A 23,450-nucleotide genomic window follows, 5' to 3' on the forward strand; every position below is an offset into this window, starting at 1 on the left:
ATGCGGGGCTCAGACTCACAAACCATGAGCTCATGACCTGAACCAAAATCAAGAATCGGATGCTTAACCAACTGAGCCACCTAGGCACCCCACTGATGTTTTTCTTAAACAATAAAACAAGTTTACAAGGAAGTCCAGAAAAAATTTCTAGGCCTGCCCACATATGTTATAGTTGCTCAAAAAGTGACCCAGATAGTGCAACAGACAGAAGCCACCTCTAAGTATGCCAAAATGTATCAGTTTCCTGAAAATAGAAGCAAACAAAAAATTTCAACTGAAAAACTGGATTTAGCAGCTATATATAAAAAATAGTATCAATTATTCCTTAAAAATGATTCCTCTTCCTGCTTTTATAATTTGTAATAGGAATTACAACTGTTTATGAATTCAAAGTTTTAAGAGAAGAAAAGGCTATTCCTACAAAGAGTCCAAGCCCACACACTCACTCTGCTATGTTGAGATAGCCACAGGAAGCTGCTGCATGAAGGGGTGTCCAGCCCTCGTTGTCCTGCTGGTTTACATTGGCTCTGTTCTCCACCAGAAACTTCACCATGTCCAAATTTTCATCAATACAGGCCTGAAAAGAAAAGTCCATTCATTCACTCGACAAGTACTTATTGAGTTCTACTACGTGCCAGACACTGCTCTGGGCACTGACAATACTTTAGTTGTAATGATATATTAATTTCTATTTCTTGCAATTGCTGATACCAGCGTCCAGAGGGTGACTTGTAAGCTTTGTAATCTTATGCAAACCCCTGAATTGTCTTCAATATTCCAGCTGTGAAACAGGTATAATGACACCTAATCTTATTTACAGTACTATCAGGATTAACTGTGAAAGTGATTTCTAAAGTACTTCAAATGGCTGAGCTGTTTCATCATCATACTATAAAAAAGAGGACACGTTAGAAACTACTAATTGGCTTATGACTTTTAAAACAAAATAGTCGTACAGAATCAAATGCAATTTCCTCAGTGGGAAGCTATAGTTTAAGATTCTAGGGTTGCCAAACAATCCCCGCTTTGGTGAGAAAGGATGAGGTGATCACTTCAAACTGAAGAAACGTATTTTCTTTTCATGTATTTTCTGAATGGCTCCAACCAATATGGCGAAGTATGTTTGTAGTTATGGATAGTTATAGGGATCCTTAGCTGCCCATCACACAGCAACACTTAGGAGAAACAGCCACAAATAGCAATGAGATCTGCAGACCAAAAGGCTGTCTTAATAAATGTACAGAATAAAAAGGATCAATGCCCACATTGATAAAGGTAATCATTATCAGGGCTTTTATCATTCCAAAACAGTTGGAATAGTTCAGAACCTAGAAACAAATGAAACTCCTATTTTTAATGTCACAAAGTAAGAAAAATCCATTCACACGGTTTCAGATTCTGCAATGCAACTAATATTTAAGAAACTACTACTTGTTGGGAGTTTGAGTATATAATATCCAAGAAGAGTATCCACAATTGTCTGTACAGGCTATTAAAATACTCCTCCCTTTTCTAACTATATATAAGGGACTTAAGTAGTATACATCTTACCAAGAGAACTTATGGGAACTCCCTCCAGAGATAAACCTCATGTCAATACTGCCTGGAAGCAGGGGCATCGATGAACAAAGGTTGATGCACTCTGGATGAAAATTTAACTGGGTAACCCTAGTTACAAAAAGCACCTTTGTTCATTTTTCCCATTTGATACTCTTTTTACAGTTACTGAGATTAGCTAGATCAAATCAGCCTAGATTTGATCTGATGCAATGGAATATATTCCTTTAACCTGACCTCTGGAAGCCAGATGACTTTTATAGCCACAATTCATAATGGTCTCTTTTTCAATAAGTAGCTCTAAAAGTTACATTTCTTCTGTGTGTTCTCTTAGGTTTATCAACTTCTACAAGGATTCCTAATTTACTTTTTACTTCTTTACCATGTAGAATACTTCATTATTATTATCACTAAATTCTGCTCATATATTGCATGTCTGCCAGTCTGCAAACCCCAGAGAGTAAGCTTTGGCCAACTCATTGCAGAGTACCTTGCGAAAACCTGTTAACAAAGACTTTTAAGTGAAAGGATGGAAACGGGTACTTTTAAGAAAGGTACTGAAGTCCAAGGAGAAGAAAGTGTCATGCCCATGTAATAACAAAGGCCTGTATCACGAAGGTCAAATGTGCCATCGTAACCTGTGTTAAAACAGCTGGGTCAACTGCTTCCTGCCTGGTTGCAAAATTTCTTTAGCTCAACAGTCTAAAAACTTAGCTCCGATGGCCACACCACCACCAGGCAGACTTTTGGAAGCCAATGTTTTCAAGATCATTCTTTGCTCTTTGATGATGACAGCAACCAAATCCCAGGGGGCCTAAAATAAGCCCAGTGAGTCCAGGTACGAAACAGGAGAAACTTCTCTTTCCTTTCCTCTTATTTCTCTCCCTTCCTTTTCTTAATCTCCCTCACTCTATCACCCCTTCAGTTTTATTTTTCAGTTTTGTGATATTTTCATCTATAAATCTGAAATTCTTGAAAGAGTATTTTTAGAAGAATGACATTGTGACGATGTTTGGGAAGACAGTAACAAAAAGCTGGCCTGATCTGCAATGTAATTTGGCAGATCATCAATCTCCAAAGAATCCTCTCAAATAAAATAAAGTAGGTCAAGAGTGAAATTATCCCCCATATCCTCCACAAAGTGAAGGAGAGTATATTGTTAAAAACATCAGCTTTGAAGCCAGACAGCCCTGGGATTGCATACCAGCTCTGCCAGTGCGGATAACCTTGAGTGAGGTATGTAACCTGAGTATCAGTGTACTCATCTACAGCATGAGAATACCACCTACCTCATGGGCTTTTGTGGCATTGTTGTTGTTTTTAAGCCACCAGTTTAACAAATAGCAACTTCTTGTAGAAAAAGCACAAACTGTACTAACTCCTCACCCATCACTGCTCTCCCCCACCTCCAGTATCTTCTAGGAGGAAGGCAGTTTGGTTAAAAATGTCTTTGAACTATCAGGATTTTAGAGCTTGCTTATCAAGCCTGACTTCAAAAAATTCCCTTTCTAGGGTAAAGGATCCTGCAGGTTCCCAGATTCAGGAACAATGTGAATAAAATAGTATGTATCAATGGTTAAGCTGAAAGAGAATCATCTTCAGAGACATTCAACAGAGTTGTAGGGCACTCGCTCTCATGAAATATCTTGGAGTGACCATTCTCTGTTCTTTTTTGTTTCGGTCTCCAGAAGAAGGAATATGACTAAAGCCATGAAGGAGAGACAAATAATCACTGAAAACCTTCTCAAGTGAATAACGACTAAATTTAGATGCCCTTCTGCCCACTCCATCTGCAGCTGTGCTGCTGACTCATTCACGACCGAAGCCCGGTAGATGAGCAGATTCACCCATCTGTAAAACCTGGTCCAGGGCCGTGGGCTCCAACACGATGTCTCTAGGCAGAGCTGCAATGAACCTTCCAGACAGATGAGTCTTTTCCTTTCCTTGAACAGGCAAAGGATACTAAAAAAGTTTCTGATGTTACTCATGACATCACTGGGAATATTCTTCTTTGCATTTAGCCTTAGCCCAATTCCCTCTGCTATGGCTTATGTTCATTTCCTTCTGCTTTTCAATCCAGAGGACACACAGAATATTACTAAAATAACAAGTTCTTCTAAGCTCTTTAACAAAAGGAGATATTATTTAATTATTGGTCCAGAGAAATATTAGAAAAATTACCAGATAAGAATTTAAAGTTTCATAAAATCGGCATGTCACATTTCCTTGGCAATGACAAGCTATCTCCAAAGAAAAAGACTTGATTTCACCAATAAAATGATAAAAGAGCACTATGATCTCTATACTGTACCTAACATTGCTCTCTCTCTATATCAAAGACAAAAGTGGCTGATGGTTGATCAGTGCCAGAGTTAAATCTGGGAGTGCAGAGAAAGCCTTACAAAACAAAGCCTCCTCCATTCCCAAAATAGCCTGCAACTGTCACCACCACCAAGTGCCGCTGGCTCCAAGAGCTGACCTTGCTCGTGTATATCAGAATACTGCTAAAACTACCTACCTTTGCCCCAGAACAACTCTTTCCCCACAAACCCAGCTCCAGGTGCCAAGGCAGATGACACACTAGAAGCTGGGCTTGGGGCAGCATAACATCTACATGTTTGGATTTTTCAGCTCACGCTTGCCTTGATTTCAACAAATCATGCTGACAAAAGTGTTGGGAGATGATGATCTTTGTATTATATCCCCATTCCATACATGTCACTATTTTGTCCTTTAGCCTCTCCAAATTTACATAATTCAATAATAATTGAATAATTAGTATTATTAATTATATTAATACTTGATAATTAATATTATTATTTACATACAAGGTATATATTCAAAATTTATATAATCCCCCAAATTATATAATTTCAACTTTATGCTAAAAACCCTAGCTGCTTGGAGATAACAGCAAAGAGCATAATTTCTTTCACACAAACATTCATCAGCCAAACACCACATTCCTGAATCACCTATATGAACATCTCAAGTCATTGCTAGCAAAGCTAGAACATAAATTCCACTAAAGGCTACCGGTTCACTGATGTAGCCCAAACACCTAGAACAACATTTGGCACATAATAAGCCCTCCATAGATATTTGTTAAGTGGAAGAATAAATGCCCAAATGCATAGAAAGTCACATTTTCTGTACATTTAGTTGATTCTCAGATATCTAGAATCACCCAAAGACCTGTCTAGGATGCCCAAGGTGATGCCACCAAAATCATATAGCACATCCATGTATGGACTAGGGCCAGGTCAAGGATGTTATATATTGCTGCCTCCCATCCATTTTGTATTGTCCATGTATCTCTTTTCCAGTGGTGTAGTGTGTTAAATGGTGGCCCCCCAAAAGCTATGCCCATATCCTAGTTCCTGGAACCTATGAATGTACCTTACTCAGAAAGGGGTCTCTGCAGATATAATTAAGGATGTTGAGATGACAAGGTCATCCTGAATTATCAAAGTGGGCCCTAACTCTAGTGACAAGTGTCCTTATAAGAGACAGGAAGGGGGAAATTTGAAATAGCCCAAGGGGAGAAGGCAATGCGACCACAGAGACAGAGACTGAGGTGATATGGCCACAAGTCAAGGAATGTTGACAGTCACCAGAAGCTGGAAGAGGCAAAGAACAAATATTCCCTTAGAACCTACAGAGGGAGTATGGCCTTCACAACACCTGAGTTCCCCACATCTAGCCTCCAGATTATAAATTCTAGCCTGTGCAATAATAGATTTCTGTTTGTAAAGTTAAGCCACCACATTTACAGTAATTTGTTACTAAAGCCACAGAAAACTAACACAATTGGCAGAGAATAGGAAGTCAGAACCTGAAGGGTCTGCCTCATCCTTATTTCTTGGTATTGATGAAAATTAGAGCTGTGATTCACCCCTTCTTTGCCAGATGAAAAGTGGTCAAAACATTAATTATATCACTTTTTAAAAGACAACTACATTTAATAGAAAGTTCTAGAACACCCCCCCCCCCCGCCCCAATCATTAGTCCAAATAGCAAATGCCTTGAAAGACCTGACTGCGGTTCTCACGTTAAGTATTTTGCTGAAAGTATTCTGGCTGCTGACTGAAACTGAAACTAGGATGGCAGTACTGATGAGGAGTTTGCTCTGAAACCCAACATTTCAAAGCTCAAGTCCCCCTGCTCCAGTGAGGTCGCCTCCTCACAGAACAAGAATGTATACCAGTAAATTAACGGTGGTAAAGGAGTTAGTAAATTTGGAAATCTCAATCATCAACAGATCATCACTATGAGAGGGCTTTAATATATTAGTAGTTAAGACAGATCCAAATGCTTGAGTCACTCCTTCCAAGTACCTGTCTCTCTATTCCAATCATGTCATGACATAGTATAACTACTACTCAAGTGAGAATCAGAATAGCATTCTGCTCCAACATGACAGGTGACTCCAGCAACTGTCAGCCCTGTGTGAAAGACTCACAACCCCACTGGCATAGACAGTTTGGCTCCCAGGTGGTGAGAACTATATCTGATTATGTACTCAGTGGTCAGGCAGGCTCTGGACACTGATCTGTAGCCTTTCAGGAGAGATAGCCAAGAGAAACAGCAGAAGTAAAGAATGTTCCATGGAGTGTCATACCGATTAAGATTGTGTTCTCAGTAAATTGGCATAGTACCCACAAGACTGTAAACGTTTACAACTTGGGACCAGAAAACACCTTCCTTCAGTCAAGAGCAAGTATCATATTGCCTAAAGGTTGACAATATTTAGATATCAAAAATATGTTCATTCTGGATGCCAATAAAGCCTACTCTAAAATGTCCCAAGGCCTGACCCTTCAAATGTTGCCTTCAACCTTCTGCATTCTCCATGCATTTATCCACTTGAATGAAGAAAGACCCATTATGTTGTCTTACAGGTATTAGTTTGGCAACTTTGTACCATACAAGGTTATACACATCTGACCTACCTCTTGTTAGATCAAGACAGGTTTTTATAAAGTTGAGTAGAAGGAGAAAGGGCCCAGGAAATGGAAGCAGCATCTTCTTAAAGTCCATGGTTACTCTTCAAACAGAACTTTTAGAGTTCCAATGTCCAAATCTCTGTTTCATTACTCGTTGATAATCCTGATTTTGAGGAACAATAAATGAGGCCTAGTAATTATGGTAAAAATCTCAAGCATGAGTTCCTCTCAGGTCAAAAGAGTGTCCACAGCTTGTAGATACTTCTACAGAAATAAGAAAGCCCTTGCTGAGGTTATTTTCTTACAAATTCTGCACATAAGAGCTGAGGCACACTAAGTATTGGGATGATTCATCTTAACAGACTTGATCAAAAGAAGTTCCTTGGAAAAAGCATATTACAACAAGGATGTAAAAGGAAAGAACATGGTAGTTAAAGCAATAAACACTAGGACTTTTCATGTTACAGATGGAGAAACTAGTCCCAGAAAAGTTAAGTGACTTATTTAAGGTCACATATTCAGAACCACCTAAATGTTTTCTACTTACCAATTTAGAGGCATCCAAAATAGAGTTCATGGGCCAGTCTCCAGATAACCACTTGGCTCATGGAACATTTTTAATACCTGATACTATCTTCCTAAAAATAACTTTGCTTTAGCATATATAGGGTAAACTGATATTAGTCTAACTCTCCAATAATTTCATATGAGGAATGTGGTCAATTGGCTGATTTGAATTGGTCACTCTTGACGAAGACTAAATGCAAAACACAAAGATCCCATTAAAGTGCTTTGGTTACCACTCTGTTTATTAACATGAGTCTGGATTAGAAACCTCCCTCATATCTTGGCTACCTGTCTTAACCACAGCCCCCCAAAGGTCTATTCTGCTGCCAACTTGGCATGTAGAGTAAATTGCTGTCCCAGGGAGGAGGATTTTACTATTTAACTCCAGATCACTCCGTGCCCATAAACAAGTGTTTCATAAGCCGCAAGAGTACGGCCTGAAAGCTATGGCATGGGCAGTGCTCCATGGCTGTCAAATAAGCCTTGTGAAAAGAAGAAAGGCAATTCTGGGATCTGAGTTAGGTAAGGAGTAAAAGCAACAAAGAAATTACAGGAAGACTGAATTCTCATAAAACATAAATCAATACAGCAAATTTCATCCCTAAAAGGAGATACTGAAACAAGAGGTTACTATTTTCCCAGCACATTTGATTTCCATCAAGAGTTTTACACAGGCAAAGCTGGTCCTATGAGAATCCATATCACTTACTGGCATGTCTCCCCACACGTAGGGTCCCCTACCCAGTACAGTGCACTGGTTAGGAGGGCAGACTACGGAATAAAGACTTCCTGGGCTCCAATCCCAGGTCTAGTGGTTAGTAGTGTTGTGTTCTTAAAACAAATTACCTCAGTATGCTTCAATTCCCTCATCGATAAAATTATCATACCAATCATGGTACCTACTTCATGGGGTTACGAGTGAGCTAATGGACATAAAAACACTTAGTGTCCAGCATATGGGTAAATACCATGAAAGTGTTAGCTGCTGTTAGTATTATTATTACTACTTCTACTTCCTCCTCCACCACCACCACCACTACCCTTGTCTCTAAGACTCAGCAGGAACATTCCTTTTCACACAAGACAGGGCAAGAATTACATACTTAAATATAAATACAGCATAGTCTCTATGTACGTTCTAGTAGGTGCCAACAGACCACAGTCAGGTTCTATTAACAAGAGAAGGAAGTAAATTAAAAGGATTAGAGGAAAGGGAAGACAATGAGCCAGGAGTGGAAGAATGACTCCTACAGCTGGCAAAGGAAATTCAAGGGCTGCCTACTGGGTTTTGCCATAACAGAGTCACGGCTACAGAGGGGTCCATCAAGTCTATTGTTAGCACAGGCAGAAAATCTGAGAAGACAGATTTAAGTTCCGGATCTGACACTGACTCACATTACCAAAGAACAGGTTAAGAATTTATCTTAGTAATATGCTCCTTGACTATGAAGTATCTTTCCATTTATTCATGTAACAAACATTTACTGATGCTTATACTACGCCAGACATAGTCCTCAAGGGGAGATAAAGGAATCAGAGATGAAGAAGGCTTTACCATTTAGTGGTAGAAAGAGGTATGTAAATGATACATGCCAACAGAAATCATACTCTAATATAAAATGAGTGATATGTACAAAGTATTATAACACAGAGAAAGAAGTCACTAACTTTGGGGGTAACGGGGAACATTTCAGAGAATGGATATTATTCACCTAACTTATAAAAGGGAAGGAGTCAGCCAGTTTAAAAAAGCAGGGATGAAGAAAACCAGAAGCAAAGGGAACAGCAATATTGGAGAAAAGGAAAAGGTCTGGAGAAAAGAAAAAAAAAAAAAAGACAGTTTTTTGGAATGGTGAGAGGTTTGGCATGTATGTACTCAGATGGGGGTGAGGGCACACACGAAAATCTGAATAGGGCTTCATTTGCCATACTGAAGAATGTTCATGGGAGATGGAAGGAAGAAAGACGGGTAGGATAGATTGGCAGCAGTGAAAATCCTTATACCTCATGATAAAGAGTTTAACTTTTACTCTGAAGGCAACAGGGAGATGCTGAGTTTTTTAAACCAGAATTGTATCTTAAGAATGATAACTGTGGGGGCACCCAGGTGGCTCAGTCGGTGAAGCATCCAACTTCAGCTCACGTCATGATCTCATGGTCTGTGGGTTTGAGCCCCACGTTGGGCTCTGTGCTGACAGCTCGGAGCTGGGAGCCTGCTTCGGATTCTGTGTGTGTGTCTCTCTCTGACTCTCTCTCTTTCCCTCTCAAGAAATAAACAAACAAACAAACAAAAGAATGGTAACTGTAGTGGGAATATGAATATTGAACTGCTGGCAGGAAAAACTCACAACAAAGACACCACTGAGAAAATTATAATCAAGGGCTAGAGAGGATGAGGTCTTGAAGTGAAATATTAGCAGTAGAGACATTGAGGAGGGGAAAGACTTGAAAAGAAGCCTCCCTGAAGCAGAAGGGACAGTGTAGCTGATTCGAATGCCTACAGTGAAAAAGGATAAGATTTTTGAGAGCTTAGGACCCTGGGTAGACTGCAACACCACTTAGCCAAAACAGGGAATATAAGGAAGTCTTAGAAGTCTTTTCTGTTGCTGATTCCTACCTAGTGCTAATTTCTGTTAAAGCCTGAGTGACTTATATCCAGGAACTACATCTGAGCAGCAAGATAGCATGTACTGCTTGCTGCCCTTTCCCTATTAAATAATCCTAAAGTGAGCCCAGGGAAAACATGCCAACCAGCCCAACCTCACAGCTGTTCTTAGGCCCTCCCCCCCCCCCCCCCCCCCAGCAAAGCTTCGTTGTTGGGTCAGTGTCATGAATACGGTGGCATGGCCCTGGCACAGCATTACTGTACAGGAGCCCACAGAACAGGGGAATTGAGGTTACGGTAGAAAGCTTCAGCTACTGCTGGAATCTCTTCAGAGTCACATGTTAGTGATAACAATGGTGACTTTACAACCCAAGAGGACACCTCCAATTTTTCCTCTAAAATTAAAATCTTTGGGATAGAAGAAGGTTGGTAAATTAGAAGCATTTTGTTTTGCCCTTGTGGTATTTTAAAAATAATGATTTTTCACATTAAAAATTTCACATTCAAGATTTTTAAAAAATTAGAGTATCTGGGGGCACCTGGGTGGCTCAGTCAGTAAGCGTCCAACTCTTGATTTTGGCTCAGGTCATGATCTCATGGTTTGTGGGATTGAGCCCCCTGTCAGCGTGGACCCTGCTTGGGATTCTCTGTCTCCTCTCTGCCCCTGCCCTTCTCACTCTTCCTTTAGTGCTCTCTCTCAAAATAAACTTAAAAAAAACAAAAACAAAAACAAAAACAATACAAGGTACCTGGGTGGCTCAGTCAATTAAGCATCCAACTTCAGCTCAGGTTATGATCTCATGGTTCATGGGTTTGAGCCCCCACATCAGGCTCTGTGCTGACAACACAGAGACTAGAGCCTGCTTCGGATCCTCTGTCTCCCTGTCTCTCTGTCCCTCCCCTGTTCACATGCGTGCACACTCTCGTTCTCTCTCAAAAATAAATGAACATTAAAAAAAATTAGAATATCTGACAATGCAAAGAAACAATTAGTTGAAGTTGAGCAGCAGTTACCTTCTCTAAGCAGAGCATGAGTACCTGACGCCCCACACCCCACCATTCTCTACTGTTTTATACCTACGCTGCTTTATCAAGTTATATTACTTGCCCATCCTCTTTAGGCATTCTTCCCAAATATTTTATTATGAAAATGTTTGAACATACAGAAAAGTTGAAAGAATTTCACAGTGAATACCGATTTACCCTAACGTGACCTGTAGTCCACCATTAACACTGTGCTATACTTCATCAGGTGTCCGTCCCATTGCAGACATTCTTAATAATGTCCCCAAATACCTCACAAACATGTCATTAGCAAGAGTTCAAAACTTGTTTGGAGTACTCTTTTTCTTTTGAAGTAAAATTTACATATAGTGAGAAGCACAGATCTTAAGTACACATTCACTGAGTTTTGATAAATGTATACACTTGTGCTATCCATCACCTCAGGCATTTCAGCATCCCTGAGGCATCTAACCCCTGGGACACAGAAATGTTTTCCTACACTGCTCTGACCTCAGCACTGTCAGTGGCCAAGGAAATGCTGGCTATCAGTGGAAATATAGTTGACCTCTCTTAAGGTAGCATCTTATTTCTGCTGGGCCTTAACAGACCAAATCTGGGTATAATCAATTTTGCTGATAATATGAATTCACTATTGGGGCTGAAAGAGAAGGCACTAATGGTTAAGACTTTAGAAATCTAAATAACTTGTTTTTTCCTGAAAGCATCAAGCTCAATAATATAAGTAACGTGGCCTTCAGTTTAATCCTCAGACCACTATATCCTAGATATAGGATAGTGGAATGAATAATAAAGAGCAACAGATAAGACAAACATCCCTTGAGGTCACACCTAGAAGAGTTACACTTCACTCTCCCTGACTAGCTTGGTGGTAGTGCGGAGGTCACCAGGAAAGCTCCTGTTATTTACTGATTAAGAGGCAACATTCCCGGGATGCCTGGGTGGCTCAGTCGGTTAAGCGTATGACTTCGGCTCAGGTCATGATCTCACGGTTTGTGGGTTCGGGTCCTGCATCGGGCTGGATGCAGCAGCATCGGGCTGCTCTGTGCTGACTGCTCAAAGCCTGGAGCCTGCTTCAGATTCTGTCTCGCTCTGCCCCTCCCTAGTTCATGCTCTGTCTTTCAAAAATGAATAAATGTAAAAAGATGTTTTTTTTTAAAAAGAGGCAGTATTCCTAAGCTCAAGAAAAGACCAAGAATAGCAAAAAAGTAAAAACTTCACCTTTTAAAGGTAGAATAATGGGGAAGTGAAAACCTAAAAAAAGGATTCAAAATTTACCGTTAAGTCAAAGACTTTCCATGTAGCCCAACAATGCAATTGCATCCCTTTATGGAAACGAAAATGAGAAATGCCCCGTCTCCTTTGATGGTAAGTGCTTACTTATCTGAAATCAAATACAAGCCTCCTGAAGCTCTTCACTGGCAGTGTGCTCAGAATAAGTTGAACGTTGCCAAGACAAAGAATTTCAGACACTGTTGCAGAGGTGCTGAAGGTTAAGGAAAGAGTGTGTGTTACCTTGTTCTTTCAATCTATCTCAACTGTCTCATCTATGGAGTGGCCTTGAGCCCCAGCTCTGAGCAACTGTATATCTAGGACAGAGGTAGAGGGCAAATTTCAGAACAGAATGAGGGACATTACAAGACACTGTACAAGCAAAAGAGTGTAACTTTAATGTCACAGCCCATCCCAGTCTTCCTACAATAGAGTTTCCTGGCTGTATGATAGAAAGCACCACCAAACTTAACCTTCCTTTCATTTCAGGGTTGACAGGAGGACACATGAGATAACAAATATGAAAACAGATTTTTAAAAAGGTAAGTAGTACATAAATCCAACTATTGCTATCAATGCACACTCTCTCTGTTATTTTAGAAAACAAACTGAGTATTTTAGGCTTTGTAGGTCATATACACTCTTGCAGATACTCATCTCTGCCACCATAGTATGAAAGCAGCCTTACATAATACTACACCAATGAGTATGGCTGTGTTCCAATAAAATTTTATAGATCCTGAAATTTGAATTTCGTGGAAGTCTCACATATCACAAAATATTATTCTTCTTTTGCTGTTTTCAACTAATTAAAAATGCAAAAACCATTTTCAGCTCATAGGCTGTACAAAACCAGGTAGCGGGCTGGATCTGGCCCATGGCTATAGTGTGCTGACACCCAATTTAGAGCACTGGCAAAAAAAAATTTGAGTTCAAATGCTAGCTGCGAAATTTAATGGCTATAAGACCATAGGTAAGTTACTTAACTTCTCTCTGCCTCGGTTACCTCATCTTTAAAATGGAAATAACAATAACAGTTTTCCCATAGTGTCAAGTTTTGAGGACTATGTGACTTCCTATGTGTAATGTTAAGCATGTCACTGGCACAGTGTAACTGCTCATGCATGTTGCTTCTAGCTATTGCACACCATTCCCATAACAATTCTCCAAACGTGCCACACTTTCATATGCCTCTATGCATTTATACCTGCCATTTCCTAAGCCTGGAATGTACTTCCCTGCTTAGAGCTTCCACATGGTCTCAAAGACTTAGTTTTTTGTTTGTTTGTTTTTTTTTTTAGTCCCCTCCTCCCACAAAGACTTAGTTTAACATTACTCCTCTTAGTTTAACATTACTCCTACAGTTAAGCGTATGACTTCAGCTCAGGTCATGATCTCACGGTTTGTGGGTTCGGGTCCTGCATCGGGCTGGATGCAGCCTGCCTTGACTGTCCTTCCCAACCTAGCAGACGTAGTCACCGCCACCTGTGTTTCTAAGGGCCTATTATAGTGCATTGCATTCTACTGTAGTTATCTCTGGCAACTTCCCAACCAGACGGGGACCTCCTTCTATGCAGACTATCTATGCCTTACTAATTGTATCCCCAGGGCCTAGAATAGTGCTCTACACACAGAAAGCATTCAATATATATTTGCTTAATGGTCTTATTAACAATACAGAACAGAACCTAATACATTTAGTGTAACTAGGATAGAAATCTCCTGGTTATATGACAAACATGTGACTGTAACTAAATATGAAAATAACTTCAAATATCCTATTTTTAGTCTAATCAATCATGTTAATATTCATCCCTAAGCATATCCAGTGAGCTTCCAGTTTGTCCTGGCACAGTTAGCTGGTAGCCAACATCTCAGAATCCATACAGCAAAAATCGCAATACCAGCTTTTAGTAATGCAAAAGTCCATCTCCCACCTCAATTTACACAAAATAATCTGTGTTTGGTAGTGAGTGAAAGAGGGAACTAAACAGTGAAATCTGAAATTTCCATCAACATAACACTGCATATGGCAAAAAAATAAGAAGTTAACAGAAGGGGAGCCCTTTTCTGATCCTGCTCTTAAACTCTTACAGAAATAGTCAGTGATCAAAAGGCTTCACCAAAGCCACTGAAAGAGGTATGTTTCCCTAGCCAATTAGGATCCTAACTATAACAGAGTTACCTGGGCAACCCAAAGCACCACCCTTGCCACTCTCAGCCTGCCAGCGATGTTCTGGCCCCTCTGTTTAGACCTCTGCCAGGCAAGCTACGATACCGTGCCAGCCGATTCTGTGCCAGACACATTACCTCTGACAGAAGGTTCCTTGTGTCTGGTAATATGGGGCTAACCACCATACCTGGCATACTACCTCTTAAATGTCAAAGCTGTTTTGGAAGGGCAGGTTAGAAGGGGGAGGGACTTCAAAGTAATTAAATAGTGAACATTTCCTGAAAGGTAATTTAATGTCATCAGAATCAACCACGAAGAGGGTCCCATGAGGACTCAGATCACAGCCTGCCAGACAACACTAACATGACATAGCATGAAGTAGAAACTTTGCATTTTCTACATTAATGTCACCTTTGTAAAATCCCAGCTAGCTGCTGTGGAAGTAACATCATAACTGGTTTGTCCCTGGGTTTCCATTTTTGCTTTCTGTGCTGTGAGGGGGTGGGGGATGGTGGTGTGTACCATGCACAGGCTGAGAATTCTCAGTTTCTCCAGAGGTCTCTTTCCTCTTCTAGGCCGTGAGATTGCACACTGTGACAATCTGCCAAACTTAAGGAATAGAAAACTCAACATATAAAAGATATTTCTGTTAGGAATATGCTACATTTTTGTTATTGTCATTGTTCTTATCACTTCTATTATTATCATCATGCTCCTCCTCATCATTACCATTTTCTTCAGTGCCTGGAAATGGCTTCATGTATAGTATTTGAACACTGTTGAATCTGGTGACTCTCATGATTGCTAATTCATAACACAGTTATTCTAGACACATCAACAACTTAAAAAAAAACTTTCTTAATGTTTTATTTACTTATTTATTTATTTAGAGAGCACATGAGTGCAAGCAAGGGAGGGGCAGAGAGAGAGAGAGAGAAAGAATCCCAAGCACGCTCCACACTATCAGCACAGAGCCTGATGGAGGACTCAATCTCACGAACCCCAAGATCATGACCTGAGCCGAAATCAAGAGTGGGAAGCTTAATTGACTGAGCCATCCAACTGCCCCATTTTGAGAGGGGGAGGGGCAAAGACAGAGGGAGAGAGAGTCCCAAGCAGGCTCTGCACCATCAGTGCAGAGGCCAACATGAGGCTTGAACTCACGAATCATGAAATCACGACCTGAGCTGAAACCAATAGTCAGACACTCAGTCGACTAAGCCACGCAGGTACCCCATCAACAATTTTTTTTATTCCAATACTGTAATAAAGTTGATCAGTAGGATTAAGTTTTGTTATATTTTAAAGCCAGATTAATTTCAGTGAAATAATAAAATATAAGTAAATTATAATGCCATTCTTTCTTCCAAAATACTCAAAGTTTAAATATATTCTCAGGGGTATTCCCCAAAGTCCTCCAAGGAAGGGAAAGGTGAGGATATAATATATATAATAGATATTAATAATATGTAATAATGATGATGATAATAATCTTGATAGCAGCCAATGTTTTTTGAGGACTATTTGGAGCCAGACATGTGAACACGATATGGAAAAGAGAGTAGAGTGAGAAGACCCAGCACCAAGCTTTGAAAAATTCTGTCATTTAAAAACCGGGTAGAGAAGAATGTGCAAACAAGGAAGGTGTAACAAGAAGTGGGAGGAAAAGGCAAGAGAAATTTATCATGAAAGTCATAGGATAAAAAGGTTTCAAGAAGGAGAGTGGTTTATGTTGCTGAAAGTCAAGTAAAATGAAGAATGAAATGTCAGAATTAGCAATCTGAAGGTCACTGATGACCTTAGCAAGAAGTTTCAATGTAGCAACGATGCAAAATTGAGATAGGAATGGAGTAAGAGTGAGGGGAAAGGAAAGCATGGATTAAGTCTTTAAAAATATGGCTGAGAAAGGGAGGGAAAAGGCAGGGTGGTAACTAAAGGCCAGGAAGGGGCCCAGGGGATTTTGTTATTCCAAGATGGAAGAGATCTGCGCATGTTTAATGACAAGTGGAAGAGTCCAAATAAAAGGAAAAGACTGAAGACAGAGATTGAACAGTGTCTGGTTGCAGAAGAAAGGTTCCAAAACAAAGATGGGAGGATGAACCTTAGATGGGAAGGCTGCCACTGCACTAAGAGGGAAGGAAAAGAGTGCTTCAGACTAAGGCAGATTGGTTTGGAGGTAAAAAGTTAAAGAAATTCTAATTTCTCTGTTTTCTATCTTATTTATGAAGTAGTAGTAATAATCATAATAGTAATGAACATGGTGGTAGGATTAATAATGCTTATATTAAATAATATTTAATAAATACATATTAGTGTTAATTATATAATTGACAGAATGTTATTTATATAATTATTAGAATGGTGATTATTATAATTAACAAGTATTAATATTAATTTTTTAGTACTATGGGTTAAGCATTGTCTTATACATTAATTAATTTAATCCTCCTAGCAAACTTTTAAGAAGGATATTATTATTTTCACTTTTAAAAAGTTAAGCAACTTGTCCAAGGTCACATGGCTAAGCCAGCATTCAAACCCAATCAGTCTGGCTCCAAAGCTTATACTATGAGCTACTTTATTATACCAACACTCAATTTAGAGATTTTTAACAAGTCTCGATATAAAGCTCTTTAAAGAGCTTTTTTTTTGGTGCAGTGATGGAGACAAAAACCAGACCAGAGATTTTGTGGAGTGGAACACAAAGTAGTAGGAGGTAATATCTGTTGAGAAAAAAGGAGAAAATAGGTGATCAGAAGGGTGGGGAGAGTAAAGAAGTGTGAAATGATCTTTTCAGGGAAAGAAGCAATGAGTTGATACATAATGAGGTTTCCAGACAATGAGAAGGATCTATTGGAATTTGGTGACCATGAAAATAAAGCGGTATAAAAATCTGCGCTATTTTGTGATTTTTAGCCACTTAGGTGTAACCACAGAGAAATCAGAATTGGGTTCACCAAGGGTTAGGACTCTGCTGGATAAGTTCAAAAATTTCAGAGAGGTAAAGAAGTAACAGGGAAAGTGTTACTGAAGTGAACACAGAACCTAAACAAGATGATAAGGGAAGCTGATAAATTAGTAAGAAAGGAGATGGGAGAAGAACTGGAGGTCCCAACAAGAATTTGGTTACAAGGCAAATGACTGAACTAGAAATTACATGTTACCTTCAAAAAGCCAGATGCTTAGAGGAGAAGCAGTTTTCTAGGTGAAAACTGTCATAGATGTGACTGTGGAAGTGGGTGACACAGGCAGGTAGAGGGAGAAGTCACCGAAAATGAGGAGGCTAAGAAACTATGAGGCCAAAGTGTTGGATACTCTGATAATAATGAGACGGAGAGGAAGCTGTGAGCAAGTGGTCTTTGAAGAATGAGAGGGTAAGAAGGCGGCCTAGCCAAATGGCATGCAAATCAAAGGAGCAGAAGGTATTTTCTTTTTATAAGAGTATGGAAAGTAATGCCCAGGAAGTGAAGAACACGGATACTAATCCTACTTCCTGACACAGAGCTACATGTGATAAAACCACTCAGGAGGGCTTATGTCTATGATTGATCATAGCTGAACTAATGCTCTGCATTTCTAACTCCCACCGCAAAGTTATATCCACTACCATGTTTTACTATAGACTTTTTCTTCAAATTGATTTTTTTTTAATTTTTTTTTTAACGTTTATTTATTTTTGACACAGAGAGAGACAGAGCATGAACAGGGGAGGGGCAGAGAGAGAGGGAGACACAGAATCTGAAACAGGCTCCAGGCTCTGAGCTGTCAGCACAGAGCCCGACGCGGGGCTTGAACTCACGGACTGTGAGATCATGACCTGAGCCGAAGTCAGACGCTTAACTGACCAAGCCACCCAGGCGCCCCTCTTCAAATTGATTTAACTAATTTGTTTAAGTAACACAAGAGTATATTTTTACTGAAAGAGTGAAAACATTGGAAAGTAAGTATCTACAGTTTGGTATATACCCTTCTAAAATGATTTCTAAACACATACTTACACAGCAACATGTTTTTACATATCATTTAGAATTTTTAACAGCATAAATAGGGGCATATTATATGTGTTATCTGTACATTTTTCTTTTTACTTACAATATTTTTATGCTTTCCATGTTAGTAGAGGTCTACATAGGTCTACCTTTTGTTCATAACTACAAAAAATTTCCATTACATATAATTTTCCATAAACATAATTTATTTAACCATTCCCCTATTTATACAAACTTAACAGTTTTTTTTCTAATTTCTTGTTGTTATAAGCAATAAACTAAAGAATATTTCTGCACAGGGGGGCCTGGGTGGCTCAGTTGGCTAAGTGTCCAACTTTGGCTCAGGTCATGATCTCATGGTTTGTGGGTTCAAGCCCTGCGTTGAGCTCTAAGCTGACAGCTCAAAGCCTAGAGCCTGCTTCTGATTCTGTGTTTCCCTCTCTCTTTCTGCCCCTTCCTGCTCGTTCTCTCTCTCTCTCTCTCTCTGTCTCAAAAATAATAAACATTAAAAAAAACTCTGGGGGGGGGGGTGTCAAATAATTTGCATATATTTTTATAAATTGTTCTAAACTGCCTTCTGAAAAGAATTTACTCATTTACAAGGCAATGTTTAAAAAGAAAGCCCAGGGGCGCCTGGGTGGCTCAGTCGGTTGGGCATCCGACTTCGGCTCAGGTCATGATCTCGCGGTCCGTGAGTTCGAGCCCCGCGTCGGGCCCTGTGCTGACAGCTCAGAGCCTGGAGCCTGCTTCGGATTCTGTGTCTCCCTCTCTCTCTGCCCCTCCCCCATTCATGCTCTGTCTCTCTCTGTCTCAAAAATGAATAAACATTAAAAAAAAATTAAAAAAAATAAAAAATAAAAAAATAAAATAAAATAAAAAGAAAGCCCAGTTCCTCAATTTGATACCAATATCTATATTTGACAGAAAGAATTTTAAGATTCCTATTAAAGGGGCGCCTGGGTGGCTCAGTTGGTTAAGCGGCCGACTTCGGCTCAGGTCATGATCTCGCGGTCTGTGAGTTCAAGCCCCGCGTCGGGCTCTGTGCTGACAGCTCAGAGCCTGGAGCCTGTTTCAGATTCTGTGTCTCCCTCTTGCTGACCCTCCCCTGTTCATGCTCTGTCTCTCTCTGTCTCAAAAATAAATAAAAACGTTATAAAAAAAAAATTTAAGATTCCTATTAAAGTACTGAATAAAAATAATCAGTGTTTCAATTTGCATTTTGCTGATTAATAATAAAACTCGGCAGTTTCTCATGGTTTTTGTTTAAATTTTAAAACAGCCTAAGATACAATTCACATACCATATAATTTACCCAGTTAAAGTATATAATATAATTCAATGATATGTGTATCTTCCTTGGAGATATGTCTGTTTAGATCCTCATACAGAAGTTAAGTTTCATTTTATATAATATATTTAAATATAAATATTTAAGTATACATATATTAATATTTATCAGTATTTCCTTCTAAAAATTAGTACATTTAAAAATACATAGATGGGGCGCCTGGGTGGCTCAGTCGGCTGAGTGTCCGACTTCGGCTCAGGTCATGATCTCACAGTTCGTGGGTTCGAGCCCCATGTCAGGCTCTGTGCTGACAGCTCAGAGCCTGGAGCCTGCTTCAGATTCTGTATCTCCCTCTCTCTCTCTGCCTCTCCCCCACTCGCACTCTGTCTCTCTCCCTCTCTCAAAAATAAACATTAAAATTTAAAAAAAAGAAGAAACTGGTGGGAGAGACGAGGCAGTGGAAAAAGATGTATAGTGTCCAGATAATATACAAACTAAATAATCCAAACGTGATTTGTTGTGATGTAGTTGTCTGATGCTAAGGAAGGTTTTCTGTAACAAACTTGTCCAATCTTTCCCTGATTTTCATAAACTTTATATGATGTTTAGTCATGCACAAACCCAAAATATCAAGCAATATTTTGCAGCTAATCACTAAGAAATCTGCAGCAATAGTCAATAGGCATTTACAAATAGCATCACACTTTGGCATTGTCTGAAAATAGTAAGCAATTATTTGAGAATCATATTAGTTTTGACCTGCCAAGTCAATGATACAAAAAATCTGACAAAATGAAAATGTGGAGCTGTAAGAACCTTCATACGCAGTTGGAGGCCATGTAAATTGGTACAGCCAAGAATTTGGAACAACATCATCTGATAAAGATGCACACAAACATCTGATCCTTCACATAAACCTCAGAAAAACTATAACACATTTACACATGGAACAATGAACAAGAGTGCTCACAGTAGCATTATGAGTTTTCTGTTTTTATAACATCTTCACTGAGATGTAATTCATATACCATAAAATTATTTTAAAGCATACAATTCAGCAGTTTATAGTATATTCACAGAATTGTGCAACCATTACCACCATCTAATTTCAGAACATTTCATTACCCCAGAAAGAAATCCCACATCCATTAGTCGGCACTCCCCATTCCTCCCTTGTCTAGCCTATGGCACCCACTAACCTACTTTCTATCTCTGTCTTTGTCTATTCTAGACAGTTCATACAAATGGAATCAATACACATAGGACTTTGTATCTGGTTTCTTTCACTTAGCATAATGTTTTCATGGTTCACTGAGACTGTAGCATATATCAGTACTTCATTCCTTCTAATGGCCAATCATACTCCATTATATGGATACACCACATTTGTTTATCCATACATGGGTTGATGGACATTTGAGTTGTTTCCACTTTTTGGCTATCATGAATAATGCTGCTGTAAACATTCATGTACCAGTTTCTATGTGGACATATGTTTTCAATTATCTTGGATATATGCTCAAGAGCAGAATTGCTGGGTCATATGGTAACTTTGCACTCAATGCTTTGGGGAACTACCAGAGTGTTTTCCAAGGTGGCTATACCATTTTTGCCATCACACAAGCAATGCATGAGGTTCCAATTTCTTCATTTTGTCACCAATATTTGTTACTGCCATCTTTTTATTAAACCATCCAAATGGGTGGGAAGTAGTATCTCTTTGTAGTTTTGATTTTCATCTCCAGATTATGTTTTAGTAGCAAAACAAAACTCATCATCCTAAAAACAGTGTGTATATCCATCAACAGAAGAAGATACTTTTAGTACAATTATGCACTGGGCTACCTACCATATGACAATGTGAAGACGGGTAAGTTAGTGTCACATGTATCAATGTGCAAATGAATAAACTAGTGCTTTGCATTATCAACAGATAAATCTTACAAATATAATATTAAATTGGAAAAAGCACATAGCAAAAGGATATGTAGAATATAGTGCCATTTATATAATTTTAAAAACATATAAAACAACATTATAAATTATTTAGGGATACGTTTATATGAGGTAAAAATATAAAGACATGTTAACTATATTGCTAATAGTCTATTTCTCAAACTAGTTGGCAGTTACACAGGTACTTGTTATATTATTCTCTGCAAGGTTTGAAAGAGTTTATTAAAGATAATAAATCAATGAGAGAAAAAGTCTGGTCATTACATCTGCTGTGTGCTTTCCAATGCTACCAAGTATAAACCAATGTTAAAGACTGGGAAATAGCTGAACAGTTAAATGACATCTCATCTAAGACTTCTTAGTTTAATAAGAAACAATTCTAACAAGCAATAGGGCTTCTTCCTATCCAAAATTCAAGCCCTCAAAGAATCTGTTAACCTGCATGGCTTTTAAAATATGAACAATCAGGGGCGCCTGGGTGGCTCAGTTGGTTAAGCATCTGACTCCGGCTCACGTCATGATCTCATGATTTGTCAGTTCAAGCCCTGTGTTGAGCTCTATGCTGAGAGCTGAGACCGCAGCCTACTTCAGATTCTGTGTCTCTCTCCCTGTGCCCTCACCCTCTCACGCTCTGTCTCTCTCTTTCTCTCAAAAGTAAATAAACATTAAAAAATATGAACAATCGGATAAATATTAAAATTGAGTGAAAATTTGTACTTATTTGTCCTGGGTGAAAAAATTATGACAATTTCATTTTATTCTACAGCTATCTCTGCATAAGGAAATTAGTCTAAAAAAGTTAAGTGAATCAATAAGATTTAAACATTATTGATATCACTTATTAAATGAAAATATTATAAAGTACTCAGATTTAAGATACACTTTCACAACATTTTTTTTTTTTAAGTTTGTTTATTTTTGACACAGAGAGAGAGCAAGCATGAGCTAGGGAGGGGCAGAGAGAGAGGAAGACACAGAATCCGAAGTAGGCTCCAAGCTCGGAGCTGTCAGCACAGAGCCTGACGCGGGGCTTGAACTCAAGAACCATGAGACCATGACCTGGGCCGAAGTCGGACGCTTAACTGACTGAGCCACCCAGGCACCCCCACAACCTATCTTTTTGAAGTTGTCGAAGAAAGCCATTTCTTTGAGAAATTTCTCAAATTGAGAAATTTTTTACAGAAAACCCCAACACAAAATGCTTTGTATTTCTATACGTTTCAAGTTGGAAATTGGACTGCCAAAAAAAATAGAAAGAAAAAGAAAAAAAGTCACACTGCCTAAATAGACACAAGGTTAAAACAACTTGGAAATTTAAAAAGTAATTCCTAAAATAAAGAAACAAAATAAAATAACAAAATAAAAAGTAATCCCTATTGTATCTTGACTGTGTTGCTGTTATTACACAAATCTGCACATGTGATAAAATTACTGTAACTATACATGCATACACATACAAACGAGTACACGTAAATCTGATTTTAAATCTGAATAAGGTTGGGGCGCCTGGGTGGCTCAGTCAGTTAAGCGTCCAACTTTGGCTCAGGTCATGATCTCATGGTTTGTGGGTTCAAGGACTCTGTCGGGCTCGGGGCTGACAGATCAGAGTCTGGGGCCTGCTTCGGATTCTGTGTCTCCCTCTCTCTCTGCCCCTCCCCTCTTGTTCTGTTTCTGTCTCAAAAATAAATTAAACATTAAAAAAAATTTTTTTTTAATCTGAATAAGGTCTATGAATTGTACCGGTGTCCATTCCCTGATTTGGTAATAGCCTATAGTTACGTAAGATGTTATTAATGGGAGAAAACTGGGTAAAGGATTAATAGGACTTCTGTGTAAGTTTCTATGAATCTACAATTATTTCAAAATAAAAGTGTTAAAGAAAAAATTCCTGGGATCTAACATGAGATACTGAGACAATAATTTGCTTATATCTCTCTGAGCTCTGCATGAGACTCCTTTATCCAGACATTTTCAATTCCACAGTTGTTGGCTTACAGATCCCCACTTCCTTTGTTTCTCCTCCTAACTTGCCACTGTTCTAATAATTCTGGCCTTTAAACTACTCACTAGCTCA

The 23,450-nt window shown here is 39.0% G+C and overlaps 1 protein-coding gene across 12 annotated transcripts in view; it reads right to left on the minus strand.

Moving 5' to 3' along the window:
• PPP1R12B (protein phosphatase 1 regulatory subunit 12B) overlaps positions 1–23,450 on the minus strand; it is a 216,657-nt gene that overhangs the window by 160,917 nt on the left and 32,290 nt on the right. For all 12 annotated transcript variants that reach the window (XR_008293090.1, XM_053209247.1, XM_027074710.2 and 9 more), the window contains exon 2: positions 447–577. Coding sequence is in view for 11 of the 12 variants with exons in the window: in XM_053209247.1 (XP_053065222.1) it covers positions 447–577 (131 nt within the window). In the remaining variant the exon portion in view is untranslated. The remainder of the gene's footprint in view (positions 1–446; positions 578–23,450) is intronic.

This window comes from Acinonyx jubatus, chromosome E4, assembly GCF_027475565.1.
Source record: "Acinonyx jubatus isolate Ajub_Pintada_27869175 chromosome E4, VMU_Ajub_asm_v1.0, whole genome shotgun sequence".
Taxonomy (NCBI): Eukaryota; Metazoa; Chordata; class Mammalia; order Carnivora; family Felidae; genus Acinonyx; species Acinonyx jubatus.